At 56.1% G+C, this 16,726-nt stretch overlaps 8 protein-coding genes across 8 annotated transcripts in view; 5 read left to right on the forward strand and 3 right to left on the reverse strand.

Moving 5' to 3' along the window:
* The window catches only part of VDBG_02882 (predicted protein), a gene marked incomplete at both ends in the record, with an annotated part of 2,829 nt that extends 896 nt beyond the window's left edge, over window positions 1-1,933 (forward strand). Inside the window, 3 exons of the mRNA XM_003006697.1 lie at window positions 161-995; window positions 1,102-1,537; window positions 1,609-1,933. Of these exons, the coding sequence (XP_003006743.1) occupies window positions 161-995; window positions 1,102-1,537; window positions 1,609-1,933 (1,596 nt within the window). The remainder of the gene's footprint in view (window positions 1-160; window positions 996-1,101; window positions 1,538-1,608) is intronic.
* A 1,656-nt stretch (window positions 1,934-3,589) lies between these two features.
* Window positions 3,590-4,828, forward strand: VDBG_02883 (diphosphomevalonate decarboxylase; the record flags this gene model as incomplete). Its single annotated transcript, XM_003006698.1, has 1 exon — window positions 3,590-4,828. One exon carries the CDS (start codon window positions 3,590-3,592, stop codon window positions 4,826-4,828), a length of 1,239 nt encoding a protein of 412 aa, XP_003006744.1.
* Window positions 4,829-5,265: 437 nt separating this feature from the next.
* VDBG_02884 (conserved hypothetical protein) lies at window positions 5,266-6,989 on the forward strand (the record flags this gene model as incomplete). Its single annotated transcript, XM_003006699.1, has 4 exons — window positions 5,266-5,593; window positions 5,654-6,168; window positions 6,222-6,383; window positions 6,435-6,989. 4 exons carry the CDS (start codon window positions 5,266-5,268, stop codon window positions 6,987-6,989), a joined length of 1,560 nt encoding a protein of 519 aa, XP_003006745.1.
* A 506-nt stretch (window positions 6,990-7,495) lies between these two features.
* On the forward strand, window positions 7,496-8,233 carry VDBG_02885 (conserved hypothetical protein; the record flags this gene model as incomplete). The annotated part of the gene is made up of 2 exons (XM_003006700.1): window positions 7,496-7,663; window positions 7,715-8,233. 2 exons carry the CDS (start codon window positions 7,496-7,498, stop codon window positions 8,231-8,233), a joined length of 687 nt encoding a protein of 228 aa, XP_003006746.1.
* A 571-nt stretch (window positions 8,234-8,804) lies between these two features.
* VDBG_02886 (conserved hypothetical protein) lies at window positions 8,805-8,909 on the forward strand (the record flags this gene model as incomplete). The annotated part of the gene is made up of 1 exon (XM_003006701.1): window positions 8,805-8,909. One exon carries the CDS (start codon window positions 8,805-8,807, stop codon window positions 8,907-8,909), a length of 105 nt encoding a protein of 34 aa, XP_003006747.1.
* A 314-nt stretch (window positions 8,910-9,223) lies between these two features.
* On the reverse strand, window positions 9,224-10,210 carry VDBG_02887 (cytochrome c1 heme lyase; the record flags this gene model as incomplete). The annotated part of the gene is made up of 2 exons (XM_003006702.1): window positions 9,224-9,506; window positions 9,615-10,210. The coding sequence occupies 2 exons, from the start codon at window positions 10,208-10,210 to the stop codon at window positions 9,224-9,226; spliced, it is 879 nt and encodes a 292-aa protein (XP_003006748.1).
* An 879-nt stretch (window positions 10,211-11,089) lies between these two features.
* On the reverse strand, window positions 11,090-11,818 carry VDBG_02888 (conserved hypothetical protein; the record flags this gene model as incomplete). The annotated part of the gene is made up of 2 exons (XM_003006703.1): window positions 11,090-11,429; window positions 11,500-11,818. 2 exons carry the CDS (start codon window positions 11,588-11,590, stop codon window positions 11,107-11,109), a joined length of 414 nt encoding a protein of 137 aa, XP_003006749.1.
* A 2,482-nt stretch (window positions 11,819-14,300) lies between these two features.
* VDBG_02889 (conserved hypothetical protein) lies at window positions 14,301-14,792 on the reverse strand (the record flags this gene model as incomplete). The annotated part of the gene is made up of 1 exon (XM_003006704.1): window positions 14,301-14,792. The coding sequence occupies one exon, from the start codon at window positions 14,790-14,792 to the stop codon at window positions 14,301-14,303; it is 492 nt and encodes a 163-aa protein (XP_003006750.1).
* Between the last annotated feature and the right edge of the window lie 1,934 nt (window positions 14,793-16,726).

Consider the following 16,726-nt stretch of genomic DNA (forward strand, 5'->3'; position numbering starts at 1 on the left):
GGACGACGCCACCGCACTTTGAGAACGACGCGACCCGGACTTGCCACATCGACCCGGCATCTGGTCTGCCATGGAGACCAAGTACCCACTGCCCACAAAACCCGCTGATCCTACACCCCCCGCCGACACGCCGACGCAGTCAGCCACCCCAATTGATCAGCCAGCCTGCGTGGACGCCAATGACGCCGTCAAAGAAGACCTGTCTCGTTGGACAACTCGAGGCATCGCCATTTGGCTGGGTGGCAGCGCGACTAGCGTTAACGAGCTACTATACAAGCTTCGCGAAACAGTTTGCGGCGGTACATGCAAGGCTCCGGACGGTGTGGACAGTAAGTATGCGGCAGTCTACCAGAGCAACGGCGCATGCGAAGTGTCCATCGCTGTGTCGTCCGAGATCGAGGTGTACGTCAACCGTGACACGTGGCCGGACAATAACAACGATTTCAACACAATCTGGCAGCAGTGCTGGGATAGCACCGAGAACATCATCGACAAGTGCGTTGACAATCGGGCCAAGTCGGGCTGGTGGAACGGCGACCACGTCTACCAGTTCTACCAAGCCGGCGTTCGGCAGCTCAATGACCCTGAGGCGCACCACACGAAGAACAACATCAAAATCGGTTCGTACCTGATGCCGCCGACAGACGGATTGTCTTGCGGGAAAGACTGCCATGGATTCATCCCAAACCCGCAATGGTGCCGAGACAACTGTGGCGCCAGGCTCTTTGCTCGGGGTCGTCGCTGGGCTTCGAGCTCAAATAATCCTGGTTCGGCGCCGTTGCTGTTTGCGCGGGCTACGGAGACAGTGAACACTGTCGGGGGCTGCAACCTAAGATATGTCTTGCCGGACTACCCTAGCTCTGGAACGGCGGAGAACAATGCGGCAGTCCAAAAGTTCTATGACAGAGACGATACAAATCACGGGAACGGTAACAACTGCGATAATCCAGTGTTGACCGGGCCCGTTGCTAAAGTCAATGGCCACAGCTATGACAGTAGGTTTTGCACACTACATGGTTGGAACGCGAAGTCATGCTAACATGAACCCAGCTGAGCATGTATACGAGAAACACATCATCAAGCGCTTCCTATTTTACCTAGTTGGCGGACAGCAAGCCTTTGACGACAGTATTGACCCCAATGGTGCCGACCCCGTTGCTACGTGTCCCGATGTCGAGGCCGTCTTTAACCAGCTGAACGCCCAAGGAACGCACTTTACGACCGAAACGGCCGCGCAACAGCTGGGGCGGGCTGTGTCGTGTAGTGGGCCGCAGTGCCCTGACAACAACCGAGTTTCGGAACTGTTCCTGCTTCGTAAGGAGGTCAACGGCATCAAGAACCGGATCTTCACTGGCCACTATACCGGTATCGGGCGAGATCCCAATGACAATAAGCTGCCCAGCTGCAACCCTATTCACAAGACGTACGTGGAAATGCAGCAGCAGATGATCAATGCGGCCATGGTCTTCCAGTACATGAACAAGCAGGAAACGTTCGACGCATTTAATGCCGTCCACCTGCGGATCCGCCAAATTCTGTAAGTCTTGCGCTACCAACATTGCGAACAATTAGCCACGCGGTTGTTCACTAATACGCTTTTCTCTTTAGCACCAACCTCGACGCGGACGCACTCGGAACCAACACGCCGCCTCGGAACTTGGCCCCTTACATCAGAGAAGGGGTAACACCTACGTGGCTCGCGGCGTATGACGAGTTTATGAACCGTTTCCTCGTTGATACAGAGCGTAAGATGGGGCTCTGGCAGCGCGAATGCCGGGACGGGTATGACGCTGCAGTACTCGCATCAAATCTTCAACCGGCACAAAAAGATGCAGTCAGGGACAAGGTTAGGAACTACGCGAGTGGAAATGGCGTTTACGCAGATGCTGCTTTGACGTTGTCGGGTCTTTGGGATCCCGTAAAGGGGAATTAGGAGGCGTTGGAGAGTTGCTTGGCCTGGGTTATCATGTACCGTATAGTATTGCAAAGCCTCGCGGGTATATATGTTTATATCAATGAGTCCAAGAGTTCTATATGTCTCTCGCGCGCCCCCACTTGGTCGTCTAATTCGATTGAACTTGGTAACGAACTATGAGGTGTGCAATAAATAGTCCCCTAAAGATAGGCCAAGATACTAGAAGTAGAGTTGAATTCAGAGGCATTAGGTCGGTAGAACGTGCCGTCCCCAGTGGTTCACGGAACTCGGCAATGCGCGCCATCCGTAAATTACAATATTTCTCAAACGTGGGATTACTTGACATGCAGCAGTCGAATCGGCCGACTCGCCCCAGCCTCCCCTAATTCACAAGGTTTACTGGCGGATGCTTAGTAGTCCGGTTGGACGTGTTCACAGCCAAAATGGTTGTCATTCGGGCTCAAAAGAGCCAGGATACATGCCGAGCTCCCTGAGTCGACGCGATAGTGTGCAGGAGCTCACCTGGCAGGCTTCCGACTCCCCATCTCTCGTCACTTTCTGCTCTCGGCGACCAGCACTAGCATAGATCAAGCTTCGTCGACAGATTCCGCGTGAATTGGAGATGGTTTTCCAAACCAGCGTTCATGGGACAGTCGACTTACAGTACCCCGGCCCATATGCTGTCATTGACGCAAACAAGCCAGAAGAGTTGAGTAGCAAGTGCCACCAAAGAGGCTGGATTAATCCAAAGGTTTCACTGGGTAGGGCGGTTTGTGGACAGGCTTGATCGGTTTTTGTACGTATGCGCCTACATTAGAATCACAGCCGACTATGTTGGCACGGGCTTACAGCAGATCTCGAAAACATTCAGTCAGTTTTTCCTGACGCATTTGGAAATAGGAGCACTCCAAGCTGCAGATGCTGTCGTGATGAACCGCAGAGAACAGGGACGCTGTGGTGTAGTGAGCGGCAGTGCGGGTGGTGGCAGTATTGGTCACAGATACTTCGTAAGTGCTCCAGATCGGCTACCATGCATTGTTAGGAGAAAACTGCTCACACCAGCAAGCCCGCCGGCCACGACCGTGATGCCATGGCTGAGTCTCGAACAATTGTCGGTGCCATTGAGTATCACTGAAAGAGCTTGGATTATAGCAAGCTATGCCGCACCAAATGCATGGATCTTACGGAGAGCGGCGCACGGAATGAATATCTTCTCATCGGCCCCGCGGAACGGTTTGAGGGCAACATGTACCGTGGCCTCAAATTTACGTTCAACAGTTGCAGGTTCGTTAAAAAGGAGACGGAAGTGTAAAATGTGAGCAGATGAGGGCGCAAAGCAAGAGTACGTGGAGCATTGAAGTCAAAGGTCAAGGTGATTGGGTACCATCTTGGTGCTGTGGGAGGATAATCTAGTGGGCTGGTCCCTGAAGCAAAGCAGCCCCGCACTAACCTCTTTGGGAACTTCCCCTCCTCGCAAATGTGATCCAATTTGGGGGGAATCGGTGAGAGCTTCATCTTTTCCTCGGTTTCCTTGTTCTCCCTCGACCAGCCTGGATTGTGACGAAATCACCGGATGAACGTGAATATTGTGCCCCCTTAGTATCCGAGACAGAACGGCAATACATACGACACCCTTCGCCGACCAGACCTTTCCCACGCCCACCCCATTCATACATGCTCCATCATGGCCGACAACCAAGTCTACCGGGGCCAGCACCACAGCTCCTGTTAACATTGCGGTCGTCAAGTCCTGCCCGCCTGTCGAAATTCTTTTCTCCAAGGACATGCTACCAGATCAGATACTGGGGCAAGCGCGATGCCAAGCTCAACCTCCCGACCAACAGCTCCCTTTCTGTTACCCTCGCCCAGTCCGACCTCCGAACCCTGACGACGGCCTCGACATCCGCCTCGTACCCCGAGGGCGACAGCCTTATCCTCAATGGCGAGCCATCCGATATCACGGGCGCCCGCACTCAAGCCTGCTTCCGCGAGCTGCGCGCCCGCCGCGCTGCCCTCGAGGCTAGCGACAGCTCCCTGCCCAAGCTCGCCGCCCTGCCCCTCCGCGTCGTCTCCGAGAACAACTTCCCCACAGCCGCGGGCCTCGCCTCTTCCGCTGCTGGCTTTGCCGCCCTCGTCCGCGCCATTGCCGACCTCTACCAGCTCCCCGATACCCCGGACCAGCTCTCGCTCGTTGCCCGCCAGGGCTCCGGCTCGGCCTGCCGCAGTCTCTTCGGCGGCTACGTCGCCTGGCGCATGGGTTCCGCCGCCGACGGCTCCGACTCCAAGGCAGACCTCGTCGCCGAGGCTTCCCACTGGCCTGATATGCGCGCCCTGATCCTCGTCGTCAGCGCCGCCAAGAAGGGCGTGTCGTCGTCCTCGGGCATGCAGCAGACCGTCGCCACCTCGGGCCTTTTCCAGCAGCGCATCCAGACTGTCGTCCCCGCCAACATGGACCTCATGGAGCAGGCCATCCGCGATCGCGACTTTGCCAAGTTCGCCGAGGTCACCATGCGCGATTCGAACTCGTTTCACTCGACCTGCGCCGATACCTACCCGCCCATCTTCTACATGAACGACGTGTCGCGAGCCGCCATTCGCGCAGTTGAGGCGATCAACGCCGCTGCTGGCCGAACTGTTGCGGCGTACACCTTTGATGCTGGCCCGAACGCCGTCATTTACTATCAGGAGGCCGACGAGGCCACTGTTGTGGGCGCGTTCACTGCCGTGCTTGATGGCGTTGGTGGTTTCAAGGAGAGGGCACAGGGACTGAAGTCTGAGGCTAAACTGGATGAGGTCTTGGCCGGCATTCTCAAGGGTGGTGTGAGCCGCGTCATCATGACCGGTGTTGGCGAAGGTCCTATCAAGTCGGATGAGTACCTAGTGGGTGAGGATGGCGAGCCTGTCAAGAGGTAAGCTCGGTTCTCGTGGCCATATTTTACGTATTAAGCATATCATGAGGTAGCCAAGCGAATGTCAACTGCTGTTGCAAGTCTGCTGGCAAGTATATACTACAGCATCAAGAGCCCGTGATACTGAATGGAGGCTTGATGTCCCAACCTCTTCGCTGGTAGGAGAAATATGAGTTTTGTATCAGAGGCCTATGATGTTTCAATTCCAAGAATGTCGCATTGCCCTTCGGCTTGGGTCGCAATCACTGGTCAATTGGCAGATACGGCTCACCTGCTGCGTTGTTTGGGCGGAGTGATGTGACTGATGGCGCCATTACGGGACTGGCGGGCGAGGGGACCAAATTATGTCATCGTGGAATGACGACCATGAAGCCCCCCATGTTTTGACTCACCAGATTATCTTCCAACTCACCACCAACAACCTAATCTTGAAGCGACAATATGCCTGCTTCGACGACAGCAAACCCAGAAGCCGAGCGGCCGCTCCTCGCGAACGATGAGCGTGATGCGCCTGCAGCAGCAGCCGGCTACGGCACGAGTACGCCGCCAGCGGAACGCAGCACCTTCACGCGCAACCTCGGTGCCGTCGAGGCCTTCGGCATCGTCGTCAGCATCGTCATCGGCAGCGGTGTCTTCACGTCCCCTGGCGCAATTGACACGAATGTACCCTCTCCTGGCGCCGCATTAGTCACCTGGCTTCTCGGTGGTGTCCTGGCTTGGACCGGTGCTACGACGCTCGCCGAGTTGGGCACCGCGATTCCTGGCGAAGGTGCGTTCCCTCACGTGTATTCAATACACCCTGGGAATGGGTCGTGCTAATTTGAGACAGGTGGCATTCAGCCTTACCTCCAGTACATCTTTGGTGATGTCTTTGGCTTTCTCGCCGCCTGGACATGGATTGTCGCCGTCATGCCTGCAACGCTGGCGATCCTGAGCATCGTTTTTGTTGAGAGCGTCTACTCGTCAGCTGGCATCACTGATGGAGCCGGTCGCATTGAGCATAAGCTGCTGTCGATCCTCGTGCTCCTCGTCATGAGCGGTGCCAACATGATTAGCACCAAGGCTAGCACGCGCCTCAACAACTTCTTCGTCGTGACCAAGTTCCTAAGCATATTCGTCGTAGTCGTCGCGGGCCTTGTGGTCGTTGTCCTCCAGGTCGCTAACCGGGAAAGGAAGGATGTCGGGGGTCGAGACTGGTTCGACAGGCCTTGGTTCGAGCACCGCGAGACAGTCAACCCCGACGGGAGCAGGACGGACTGGGATGCCATTGGGAGCTGGGAGCTGCTGGGACACTACTCGGCTGCGCTGTATGGTGCTCTTTGGGCGTACTCTGGCTGGGACAAGGTGAGTCTGACGCTCGATATCAGAACTTCCGAGACATATACTGACATGTGAAGGCCATTTACGTTTCGGCAGAGCTCAAGTCTCCTGCCAAACAGTTGCCTCTAGCAATCAACTCGGCCATTCCCACTATCATCATCAGTTTCCTCGCGGCGAATACCGCCTACTATATACTTCTCCCATGGGCTGTGGTTTCCACGACGGACAGCGTCGCTGTGGTACGCACTCTTCTTTCTCCGTTGCTCTACCAACAGGCGCTGACATGTTAGACCTCTCTCACACGTCTTCTCGGCCGCGGCTTTGGCATCGCCGCTGCAGCTCTCATCTGCCTCGTTGTAGCTGGCTCCCTTCTCGGCAACTCTTTTGTCGCGAGCCGTATGGCTGTCGCCGCTGCCAACAAGAGCTGGTTCCCGCGCTTGTTCACGTACGTCGGCCGCGTTGGTCTCAAGCCATCGAACAGCACCGAGCCTGCGACGTCCGACGCGCCCATCAATGCGATTATTCTGTCAGCCATTCTGGCGGCTGTGTATATCCTCCTTGGAAACTTCCGAGCGTTGCTCACGTTCAATGGACTTGGCGAGTATACGTTCTTCTTCTTGACCGTGCTGGGAGCCATCATCTTGCGATGGAGAGAGCCTGGGCTGGAGAGGCCGTACAAGCCGTTTGTCGTGGTGCCGGTCATTTTTGCCATTGTCAGTGGATTCGTCGTTGTTAGAGGTGCTGCGTTTGCGCCTGTCCAAGCCGGCGTGCTTGTTGGCGTGTGGGCGCTGGGTCTTGCGTTCTACTGGGTTAAGAAGAGGTGGTTTGATGGCAGGAACGCCTAGGCGCAAGTTCGTCCAGTGATCTGGAAGCGAATTGCGTGTCCACTATTGCTGGGATGTTTGTTAATTCCTAGAAACTGACCATAGACGCGTCCCGATAGAAATTGACATACCAAGGAGTGTGGAACGGTGGGCCTGCATGTAATTGATGGTTTTTGTGCCGCATGAGATGACCTACCACTTTGGTAAGTTTTGGTGGAATGAACCCCTCCCAAAGCAACTGCCCGAAACTCAGCAAAGAGCCACGTTCTCCTCCATTCATACAATTGCACGTGGGCAGGGCCGTTCTGTACGTTGAAACTGCAAAACCCAAAGGGAAGCCTCCTTTACCTCACAGAAGCTGCACGCAGTCAAGATCGTGCATGTTGTGTCGCCTTTTTCACCTTGATCAACTAAGTAAGCACAGTCACATCAAACACGCATCGTGATAGCCCAGCGGAACAAGCAGGCATCTTGGAAGTCGACGCAACGCTCGAAGCCTTCTTCAGAAATAACGGCAGAGCGACAGCATGGCAGCAAAGCCCAACCTGCGAGATGATTGCAGCCCTTACGAGAAAGAGTCTCAAGGCTCTGATCGCGATCTGTTCCCCAACACAACTGAGAACCTCCTGCACTACGATGCACAAGTAACTTCTTACCGGACCATCGGCACTATTCTGGAGCCTTTGCATCAACTGGTAAGCTTGATGTGAACCGCCGGCAACAGTATTACAACTGATTCGCCGCAGTTCTCCCCAGCCAATGCTGTTCGTCGCGTTGAGAGCCTTGCTCGGGGCACACCTCAGTTCTTACGCGATGCCTTTCTCCCAGTCGATTACCCCGACTCCGTCTCGCCTGACTACATCAAATACCAGATGTACGACTCGTTCCAGGCTTTCTTCTCGACCATCACCGGGATGCTCGCCAACCGCGCCATTCTCGAGGGCCTGGGTGTCGGCGATGCGTCCGGCTCGGTCAACCACGCATTGCTTTTGACATGTCTCAAGGATGGTGTGTCGCGTCTCGCCATGATCACCTTCGCCTACCGATTCGGCTCCGTGATCGAAGCGAATGCCAAGAAGTATCGGTTCCTCGCCGATCTATTCAATGACACGGCTTTCTTTCTGGAGCTGGCCAACCCTTTCTTCTCCGGCTGGGCCAAGATCCTCATCCTCGTCAGTGCCGAATCCCTCCGTGCTCTTTGCGGCATCGCGCTGGCGCAGCAAGCCGCTCTCTCGACCATTCGCCCGACGAAACAACCTTGCTGAGCTCAATACGAAGGAGGCCAGCCAAGAGACAGCCATTGGTCTCATCGGCCTGCTCGCTGGCACCGCAATCATCCACTACGTTCAGAATCGTGGGGCTGTGTTTCTCTTGACGATCATCCTTGTCTTTATTCATCTGGGCATGAACTACCTTGGCGTCTGCGCCTTGCAGCTTGACACCGTCAATCGACAACGAGCTACAATTGTTATACAGCACTATCTCCGAACGCGGGAAGTCTTGACTCCGGCTGAAGCTTCCAAGAAGGAGAACATCATCTTTTGGCGCCCTCATATCGCAGATGAGCACAACAAGACAGTAGCTTACGTTCGCTTCGACAACAACCCAAAGGTCACATTCAATGCGCTGCCCACTAGTCCGAAAAATGCCTTCCGCATACATATCAACCGGCATGCGCGGTGCCCGGATATCCGCATCTTCGTTTGGAATCAACATGCTGACCACATGACGTCGTTCCACGCTTGGTACCTAGCTTTACGGTTTGCTCTATGCTCCCAGGCCAATGAGCACAAGACCCTCCACCAAGACAAGGAGCCCGAAGCTCTTTTCGAACGAATGCGTGCCGTTGGCTGGCGCTTCCCTGAGCAGGGTCTCGAGACGGTTGACTTGAAGTGGGCACCCTTCTCAGTCGTTGCTGAAGCGAAACGTAAAGATTTGTGAAGAATGAGAATACCCGGCGTTTAATTGCTTTTGGAATGGACAGTGTGTCAGGCTGTGGCTTATGAGGAGACGCTGCAGGACTTGCCATTTGCGCTGGGTGGGAAGTAGAGCCCTCATAGCTTTCAACTGCCTAGACCCAGATTTCGTGTGCCGCGATACTCGCGAATGGCTCAGCAGCAGAGCTCCAAGTGCTTGTGGTCTGATTGCACCTGTTTCCATCGATACGGACCCATGCCGAGCATCTCATTGGGTATGTCTATCTATTATACACGTAGCTCTGTTACACACCGTCATCATGTTATACATACATCACTTCACACCATGCCCAGTCCCCGCATGGCACGCATCTTGACGCCCTCCCAGCTGTTCAGCTTTGGCCGCACATCGAGATAGAAGCTTGGCCGCCCCGCAGCATCCTTGCCGCCCGGTCGTCCCGCGTAAAAGTCAATCACGTACTCGACTTCGACGCCGCACCGGTCGACAACCCAGTCGTGCCTGTCGAAGGGCGCCGTGTAGCCGAGCAGCGTATTGATCCGTGCCTTGGGCGACATGCGCTCCGAAAGACCACTGAACGAATGCAGCTTGGGGCCGCCGCACCTACAAAACAAAAGCTTCAGTCAGAAGAGTCCCATAGACCTGGTTCTTTTCCCAACGGCTATTCGGGAAAGATAGCGGCAAGTGAGGTCTGGGGCGGGCGGAACTCACGAAGTGCCCTCGATATAGGGCCTCTCCCACTCCTTGATCTCCTTCCAGGCGCGCTCGTTGACGGCGTTGTGGATCGGCACGACCGTCTTCATGTCGGCGCCCTGCACCTGGTCGTGGCCCTTGCGCTTCATGGCGTCGAAGAACATCTTCTCGGACGGGTAGACCCAGTTGCCCGTCTTGGGGTCCGCGCCCGTGTCGGCCTCGTTGTTCGCTGGTCTCTGCTGCTGCTGGTGGTCCGCAGGCGCAGGACAGGCTGCGTGGCCCGGGTTCGCGGTGCGCGGGATCGTCGAGACGACGCGGTCGGTCGTCAGGGCTGTTGTCGACGGGGCCGGCGGTTGGGGAGTTTGCGACTGGGCGGTGCTCGACGAGGGGCTGGAGCCGGAGCTGGAGAAGGGGATGTAAGAGCGGAGGGTCGAGCCCCAGGACGCAGACGGCGCAGCGGGCTGAGGTGACGGGACCGGGTGGTTCGGTGGGAGGGAGGCGTGAGGATGAGGTGGTGCGGCGTCGGCACCCGCGGCGCGGGCTTGCTGAAGCCAGGCTTCGCGGCTCTTGTGGTCGACGGGGCAGGCATCTGCCGGGTTTGGTTGATCGGGCATTGTGGGCTGTGTGTTGCGAGATCAGTCCTAGGCGTATCTCATCTGGTGATGAGTGGTGTGGAAACTGCGCGGGCGCGTGTACAGGGGCGATGAACGGCGTTGGCGCGATGTCGTGATAGTCCTTGGAGTCTGCATGGGAAATTTCCATGACTGAGGAAAGTTAATGTGGGCCCTCGCCGTCATCAGGCAAGACACGACATTAGTCATTCATCCAACCATCCAACCAACCGGCCCGGTGCGTACACCCACGCGAAAAGATCCCGGGTCCAGCTGGAAGACAGTAACAGGTTTGTGATCAACGTTGGCCTTGACACAACTCATGCTGTTCGTGTCTGTACGCGTCAATTGACAGTGTTCACCGGCATCAAGCCGGCCCGGCTGCTTCGAGAGCACATGGCACACACGAGCAACGGATACTAAGAGATGCGTGTGCATTGGCAAGTAAACTATCGACATGGGCGCGTGCCATAGGGTGTATGGGCCACGGGGATACCCGTCTGTCTCCAGACCGGTCCCCCTCTTCCTGTTCCTTCGCCTCCGTCCGGTTGAATGACGGAGGCGCACCAGCCCTTCTTTCCAGGCTGTCACCGTAAAAAAAAAGAGAGAGCGATGGGTTTTACCCTGCACGCCTCTCTGATTCTGATCCACCACCACATGAGAGACGAGGCCGTGACGTTAAGTCTGCTCAACTCATACGCCTATTGTGGACTCGTAAATCGTTCTCCCATCACCCGTCCATGTCATTCCTCGCCCAATTTTTTGCTGCATCGCTCTTCTGCCTAAGCACCCAACACCGGCTGGTATCATCATGCCATCAGCGTGACTTTTTGTTGATTTTTTTTTAGGGGGATTTTGATTTTCGTTTTTGGTCTGGCGACTTTTCAACCGAGCACAGCTCAGCCGAAAAGGGAAGCGCCTCCCGACTCGACAGCCTCGAGCTCGGCCAGGGGAATGGCCTGGCGGCGGAAGCGGGCGGGAAGCTCGGAGCGGTCAAAGAACTCGCCCTGGGCGGGGCGGACGGAGCCCATCTCGTGGCCAGAGAGGCCGCCGATGCCGGGCTCGCCGTTGCCGGCACGGATGCTCTTCTGGAGAGGGCCGTGCTGCTGGGCGTGCTGGCGGTAGGAGCTGAAGTTGGAGTGCTTGGCGCCGGACGTGAAGCCCTCGGGGAGAGAGCCGGTGGGAGAGGCGGGATGAGGCTGAGGGGAGTGGTCGATGGACGCTGTCGAATGTAAGTGACTGTTCTCGTGCAAGTCGCGGCTGCGATTGCGGCATCACGGGAAACAACGTACAAGGAGTGGTGCGGCGGCCCAGGAAGCGAATGCTGGGGGTGCGCTCGGCGTGCGCAGCAGCCTGGCGGAGGACGCGTGTGGCGGCGAACATTGTGTTGTTGATGCGGTGTGTGTTATTTGGTGGGCGAGAGATGCTCTTATTCGAAAAAGTTGCTGGACCGCGACGTGCCTGCTGATAAAGCTCGACGAGACTGGACGCAACTGAGAGCGGCGGAAAGAGGAATTGAACTCGGTCGAGGGTCGAGTTTTGTTGTCTTTAGTCGTGCCCGAGGCGGCGTAGCTTTACCAGCAGGGTAGTCAGAGGAGGTAAATTTGGTCGGGCGATGAAGGAGGAGAGGAGAGGAAGAGAGCGGGACAGCGGGACGGGGAGGAATCGTCCGATGAAATAAAAGAAAGTTGGCGCCTTGGGGCTTGTCGCAGGGGATCTAGGTAGTTCGAAGGTTTGTGCAGACAGGGGAGGAGCCCGCCACCGGCACCCTTGGGGCCTGGAAGGGGGGGGCCTTGGTTGAGAAGCCGGGTCCGGGGCGGGAAAGTGTCGAGGAAATTTCACAAGCCGTCTGCACAAAAAAAACGGACGCCAAGCGCGCCATAGCGAGTCGGCAAGGGCAGAGCGCTTGTGGGATGCAACCCAGCAAAAGGGCTGCACGCACCAGGGACCATCTTCCCTCCCTTCCCTCCGCCCACGCTGCTGTGGGGACGTGCACAAGGCCGGCTAGGCGAAAAGCAGTAGCCGCAGCCTGTCAATTGGGCCACGGCGTCGAGCGCACTTCCCCGCTGACGTCCGAACTTCGGGGGGGGGAAGGGGGGAGAGAGGGGGGCAGCTGCATTACTGGTTGCTGCATTAATCAGCCTCCCCTGAAGCCTGTCAGGCCCCTGCCCAAACCCGCTGAAGGCTGCTAAAGCCCGCTAAAGCCCGCTGCAAGATCGACCTAGAGTTGTGGATCAGAGATACCGATGACGGGGAACCACTTGCGATGACGGGGAACCACTTGCGGTCTTTTTTCTCATTGCTGTTTCTATTGTTTTCGCGTACAACAAAAACGTACTATCGCCTCGCGGGACCTTGTTGCATCTAAATCACGCCCTGAACACGCCATTTCACCTACTACCCAAACAACCCACTTCCCCTGCCCATGCATCTTGTCTGAGCATGTGGCGACGTGGTGTCAACAACAAGAGGAACACGGAGTACGAGTGAGCACTGGTTTTGCCCTGTTTGTGGCCTGACCCGGCCACACCCGAACCCTCCAACCGCCCCCCTTCCATCCACTGCTGCTGGACCACCAACCACCAGCGACAAATGTCAAGATGTTCTCAGCCAAAAGGTGAGACACTGCAGTCCTCTCAACACCCTCACCGACACATGCATCCCCCGCATTCAACACCCCGAAGCGTCGTTGAGAAGCAATCTGGGGAAGCAACAACTGCAACGCCAATACGAGCGTGCGACCATGAGCACGAGCCGAAGCTGCAAGCACAAGCACAAGCCAAAATGGTGGTGCGATGGTGTGCTGTTCACATGCATCCCCTTCCGCGTCGCTGGGTTTCCAAGCCGTTCCAGTGCGTCCAGGAATCACGCCCTAGACACCCCCAACTGGCCTCCTGCATCCTGCACCTGGGTACCGGGATGCGTGGGTGCCTGTCTGCCTGCCTGCTACGCTTCGGGGATCCATGCCCACGCCAACTGTCACCTCTCAACCGTGTACCATCCGATATTGTGTGGGTGATCTTTTAGGCTTTCAGGCTGCTGGGCTGCCACCACAGCGCGGGGAACCTGGAACTCCGAGGCTTGTCCGTGAGCTTCGGTTCATACTTTCCCTCCTCCTGGCTCTGGTCCCGGCCGAGGGGCGAGGTACAAGGCACGAGGCAACGGCAGATGAATCCCGACGTTCCCGCGCGTGCTTGAGCACATGCCATGCCCGCCTGCCCGACGATGAGAAGATCGCAGCTTCGAATCACGAAGAGGGTTGATGGCGAAAACTTGTCCAACTCCCATCGAGTCCCCTTTCCTTCTACCATTTGCAATCAAAATCCGCCGTCATCATGCCAGTTCTGGGCCCACCTTCCTCCATTGCTGGTCTGGCGCTTGCACACGTTTGACTCGTATGGATTAGGAAGGCGCGTCGACAAGGCATTTATGCGTCGGACACTGCTCCCGTTCTCCACGGCCCTCCAGGATCCACCGAGCTTCTCCTCTCGGACCATGGCGCCATCCGCTCGGGTTGCGATCCCGAGTCGTTTGTCTGCGTAGGGCAGCGCTCCGACCACTAGCTCCTGTGAATGGCGCAATCCGGCCGGCCTACTCCGTTCGACAGACGTCGTCAGTCTTCAGTGTATGTTGGATGATTAAACGTGACCTCCTTGCAATATGAATTTGAGGCCATCGCTGGGGTAAGCGCGTAAGCCAGCCTCTCAACGATTACCGGCTCGTCGCTGTCACTCTGAGCACAAGAATGGTAAGTACTACTGGGTTTTTTTGCGGGCTGGATCCCCAGCTTTTCAGACATGTGTTCGGGAGCACACAGGTCTGACAAGGGCATCATGAAGTACTGACCTACCCCTACACCACGCATTCACGACTACAATTGATACTCCGTTTCAAGGAATTACTTGGGTTTTGTACCCATGATGGCTGATGAGTGCTGAGACGAGCTGGGTCCAGCTCGTTATGTGGGCTTTATTGTCATTCGTCGCGTATCAACTCCAGAAGCCCGACCTGTTCCATCATTTCGCAATGGATACTTCCTCATGAAAATCCTCGGTCGTAACATATCAGGCCAGCCGTCTTCTTCCCGACGATTCTAGTACGGCGGAGAGACGCAGACGCCGCCGCAATCAGCTCCTCCTTTCTTAGGATCACATCCATCCCTCGGGTCGTCAATGCACACTAGGCCCTCTGGGCATGGCAAGCCGCCAAATCCACCACAGAAAGGGGCATCCTCCGGGATCTCCACGGGGGGGTCTTGTTCCAGAGGGGTCAAGCACACGCCTGGGCACTTGACGCCGCCGTTCCGGGGATCGCAGTCGTCATTGGGCTTGTCGTAACACACAAGCCCCGAGCCGTATGGACAACGGATTTTTCGAGGGCCCCCGCACTGAGGCGCCTTGTTGGGGATGCAAATGCCCGGCGCATCGCAGGCCATGCCGCAGCCGTCGATGCGAGGGTCATCGAGACAAGCCGTGCCCTTGGGACAGCGAGGCGCCGGCGCGACGCGGAAGCCGCCGCATGATTGGTAGTCGGCCGACACGGCAGCGGCGAGGGTCGCGATGATCAAAGAGGTGATGACCTTCATGGTTGCTGTATCAAGGTCGGGTCTATATCTGGCGTGAAAGATTGTTCTGTTGGTTTCTAGCCTGATCTGGGGAAGATGAAGGCTACTGGTGCCAAGAGCAATGTTCATCCGAAAGTCTGGAATGCGTTCCTCTTTATACCCGCCCCTCCTCTGGATCAGGAAACAAACCATGATCCTCCGTCGAGTATACTTTCTCTCCTGAATCAGATTAATTGCCAAAATCCTCCCTGGACGTAGAACACCCAATCGCGACCCTTCGGCAGAAGAAAAGATTCAGCCACACTCTCCGGTTGAACTGGCGCTGACCCGCCGGCGGCCGATTCCTCCGCGTCCTGCTGCCGCAACAGCCCAAGACACACTCAGCTTCTGTGGTCAATTACCAGGGCGATGTTGCGATTTCCCGCGAATCGTCGCGCCTGAGTGGCCATTGACCTGTGACGGGGGCCGCGCTGGTTGTAACGTGAGTTCAGCTCTCGCGTGTGACGGGAATGTAAGCTTGGCTAGAACCCAGTCTGGAGGGGAGCATTGTCATCCCTTGGTTGCCTCTGTCTTGTTGAATTGTGGACACGGGAGCGTTTCTGTGTGAGAGCGGTCCTGCAGGTGCGGTGTCGGCGGTCATGCGAGGATATTGAGGCTGAATAGGAAGCGGTATCGGCTGAGGCGCGTGAAGATATGTATGCAGCACACAACTCGCGGTGAGCTGTGACACGCGCGGCTCGACTTTCCAAAATTTGCAAGAGGCAAGTCAGTTTAAGGCGAGTGCAGACATGATGTGTGAGCACCAAATGAAAAAATCGACATCGTTTGACGAATGGAAGAGAGGCGGATGCCGTTCATCTGTCTTGTTCGCGGGCTACGTGTAGGGTCTGTGGCTCTTGAAGTCGGTCTCCCAATCAATGTCTTACTGTGGAGACTGAATGAGCTGCTGCCTACATGTCTCAACTAGCATATATCACTCGTGTCCTAGCCATGTTTCGAGCAGACTGAGACGTCGTTCGCAGGTGAATACGCAGCCCCCCCCCCCCTTTTTTGGTATAGGACAAAAGAGCATCCGAAATCTGGTTCGTTGCGGCTAGGACAGCAGACTCTGGCCCTGCGTATATGCTTCCATGGTATTCTTGCCCTAGAACCGCTCCCAGGCCTTGTATTTTAAGTGCCCTCAAGTTGACTCTGACGCTTGGAATGATGGGGACTCAGCTTCAGAGATGGTCTGTCGGGATCTATGAAGACCACATCACCCGCCCGCAGCCAATCGCCTGCTTTGTGATCACGGAGAGCCCGGAGAAGGGGCGGAGTAGAGCAAGAGGCTAGTTATCCGGATAGCTAACAAGGCACACTTCAAGTTAGGGCAGCAATTAAACCTCGGTAGAGGTCTCTAAGTGGTCATTAATAACCATCTGAACTAGTCGCGGGACTCTTGTGGCAGCAAACCTCTGCCACGCAGGCGAGTCCGAGATACCCTCAGCACTTGCACTAGAAAACTGGTGGCCGGAGTGTGGAGGTAATTTGATCATCGCATAATTAGGAGACCAGGAAGTCACGACGCTAGTATCAGCTGCCTCACTTCATACGGGTTCTATCCTTGACGCTTAGTGCTCAATAAGACCTCTTGGACTTTTACTGTTCCAGTATGTGGTGTCCGCAATCAGCATTCACAATTCTGGAAAAGCGGTCATATGGAGTCCGTCTTGCATTTCTATAATTGTCACATGCAGAGAGACCGAAACATTCATAACACTTATACTTTCCTGAACTGAACATGCTCTCCTCGAATGAACACCAATATTCGTGAAATCTTTTCAGGATTCTGAAGATGTGGCGCGATGACTCGGCGCCAAGGTTGTAATCTGTCAATACAGGTGAGCACAATGGACCTTCAGGGGCTCAGCTACTCCTGCTTCGCCATTTGGAAGCTTTTGGGAACCCCCGCGTTG

The sequence above is a fragment of the Verticillium alfalfae genome, genomic scaffold, assembly GCF_000150825.1.
Source record: "Verticillium alfalfae VaMs.102 supercont1.3 genomic scaffold, whole genome shotgun sequence".
Taxonomy (NCBI): domain Eukaryota; kingdom Fungi; phylum Ascomycota; class Sordariomycetes; order Glomerellales; family Plectosphaerellaceae; genus Verticillium; species Verticillium alfalfae.